The sequence below is a fragment of the Penaeus japonicus genome, unplaced genomic scaffold (genome assembly GCF_977035675.1).
Source record: "Penaeus japonicus unplaced genomic scaffold, GWHDUDI00000001_assembly GWHDUDI00000016, whole genome shotgun sequence".
Lineage (NCBI taxonomy): Eukaryota > Metazoa > Arthropoda > Malacostraca > Decapoda > Penaeidae > Penaeus > Penaeus japonicus.
In genome coordinates, this window is record NW_028234418.1 from 20,529,853 (window position 1) to 20,532,352 (window position 2,500).

Here is a 2,500-nt window from a genome sequence, read left to right on the forward strand (position 1 = left end):
GAGAAAGAGAGAAAGAAGCTGAGAGTGATAACACACAGAGAAGGAGCAGATCCAAAGAATGCTAGCATGGCTCACTCTCACGTTGTCTCCTCGTGTTCTTCAAGGAAACCTAACTATTCTTGAACATTAGCTAGGATTAGATTTTCTAGATTTTTCCTTTAATTTCTCTGTAATTGTGAATTTGCTTTTCCTTTTTTTAGTTAGATGTTCATTTGATTTAATATGTTTTGTCTCGTTTGATATTTTCACACTTCCATGAGCGATCAGTTATATCTCTCGTATTAACTCCTTGACTTTCAAAGATCTAGTCTTTTTATTCATGCACCTTATCTTAGTCTATCTTGAACAGAGGAGGGAATCGGATTTTTTTTTTTCTTTTTTTTTTTAAGAATCCGAAAAGACTCGGAATAGAGGGCTAATAATAAAATCTTTGAATCTACGGATCTTGTACGCGGGATTTCACTTGGTTTTATGAAGCATCTTTTTTTTTCCTTATTGTTGATTAATATTTCCATCAGTGATATAGTGTGTCGCCAAACCTCGACAACAGTGAGGGTGAGTCGTCACTGCAGTTACCGAGAAGGGAATGCTGCAGGAACCATAAAATGAGATTTATGTTGTAAATGCCAATAGCCCGCAATGAGAAGTTTATCGTGGCTATCTGAGGGTCTAGATTACCGTTTTTTTTCATATTGTTCTTTCTTATCCATTTTCTAACCTTTACTAACAGTGCCTCCTGGTATCCCTAGTAAGGATTACCTCCTAGTACTCTTAGTAAGAAATATCTCCCGGTACTCCTAGTAAGGATTACCTCCGTGTACTCCTGGTAAGGATTACCTCCTGGTACTCTCAGTAAGGGTATCTCCTGGTAGTCTTAATATGGATTACCTCTAGTTACCCCATGTAAGGATTACTTCCTGGTACTCCTAGTAAGGATTACCTCCTGGTACCCCAAGTACGGATTATCTCCTGTACTCCTAGTAAGTTACCTTCTGGTGCTCATGTTATGGACTAATATGTGTAATAATTTGCCTGAGTGTCAGTCTTTTAAGTGATGTGTATGTTTATCGTTTTTGCTTGTTTCTAGTGTGAAGTTGGTTATTTGTTTGTGTGTGACCTAATTGGCAGTACGCAAGGCAGACTGCACAGGTGAAACTCGATTATTTTCTATTCTATTTTTTATCTGTCCACTTCCTCCCCCTCCTCCCGTCCCCCTACTGGATCTGCATGGCCATACGCAAACACAATAATTCATGTATGTAGTCGATCTTACTAGACCAAATATATGTGCTAGAGATAACATTCAAAAAGAAAAACAAGAAAAATCGTCGCTGGAATCTAAAACTGTCAAGGTAAAGCTATATATGAGAGTGAGTCAAAAGGATAGATGTGTTAGTAAACAAATAAATAAAAAGGCAGGGGGATAAGTAAAACGTCACGGGACATAGACGTAATCCCAGGGAATCTTACCCTCTGGACGGAGAGAGGCATCGCCACGTCGACACCCCCTTGGAGGCGGAAGCCCCAAGGCTGGTCATGGCCATCCCTTTCCAGGGTCACGCGAATTACTCCCGTCATGGCTCCGAAGATCCTCAAAGAGTCCTATTAAAGCCTCGAGTCCTTCCTTGAAAGCCCCTTCGCTTTCCTCCCCTCTCACACTACTGCGGATTCCCTCGGGCCAACACAAGAAGAAGCTCACGCCCGATGCTCGCTTGCGTTCACAGACTCTCGAGCTATCCTAGAGCTCACGTCGGCCGCACAGGTACAGCACGCGCCTGCCACCACCTCTACGCTACACTCTCTCCCGCCACACTTGCCGCGCTCTTGGCAGAACGGACGTCCAACGCCACCCTTCGCCCCCCCCCTCCCTGCCCCGCCCTTCCCTCTCTCCCTTCCTCCGGCAGTCTCCTAGGTGTCTCCCCCTCCCTCCCCCCTCTCCTCTCCCCTCGTTCGCGGCCGCCCCCTACCGCGTGCAGGTTGCGGTACCCTGCGCACCTTCCGTCCCATCCCTCCTTCCCTCCCTCTCTCCTTCCCTGTGCAGGCACACCCGTAGCACCCTTCCAGGTGATGGTTTTTATTCTCAACCTCAGTACATCTTGTTCTCATCGCCGACCGTAATTTTGTTTTGCATCTCATCCATCTTCCTTACGATGGAGGGAGTCCTTTTCGCTGGTCGGACGTCGCGGGTATCAGAAATAGCGCGAAGGGCGGCCCTCCTCCGGCATTCCTCAGCAACCCTCAGCCAATGAGCGTAAGGTTCGCGTGTCTCGTGCCGGTATCCTGCATCCCCATTGGTCCACCTCGTCCTCAGTCGCCATGGCAACCGCGTAAACAATCAAGATTCAAAGTTTTGCCGCCAAGATGCCGAGACCCCAAATTTAGACTCCGGTAAAGATGGAACTCGACGGGTTGAGTTTCACCGCGGGAAGTGAAGGCCGTTTAGAACGGCGCTTCTGTTCCCCGGCGGCACACACACCTCGAGGCTCGCTCGCACACGACA

At 47.0% G+C, this 2,500-nt stretch overlaps 1 protein-coding gene across 4 annotated transcripts in view; it reads right to left on the bottom strand.

Annotated features, from left to right (window-relative positions):
• LOC122245965 (uncharacterized) overlaps positions 1–1,923 on the bottom strand; it is a 123,310-nt gene extending 121,387 nt beyond the window's left edge. For all 4 annotated transcript variants that reach the window (XM_043004156.2, XM_043004157.2, XM_043004155.2 and 1 more), the window contains exon 1: positions 1,471–1,923. In XM_043004156.2, the coding sequence (XP_042860090.1) occupies positions 1,471–1,578 (108 nt within the window). In that variant the 5' untranslated portion in view covers positions 1,579–1,923. The remainder of the gene's footprint in view (positions 1–1,470) is intronic.
• Between the last annotated feature and the right edge of the window lie 577 nt (positions 1,924–2,500).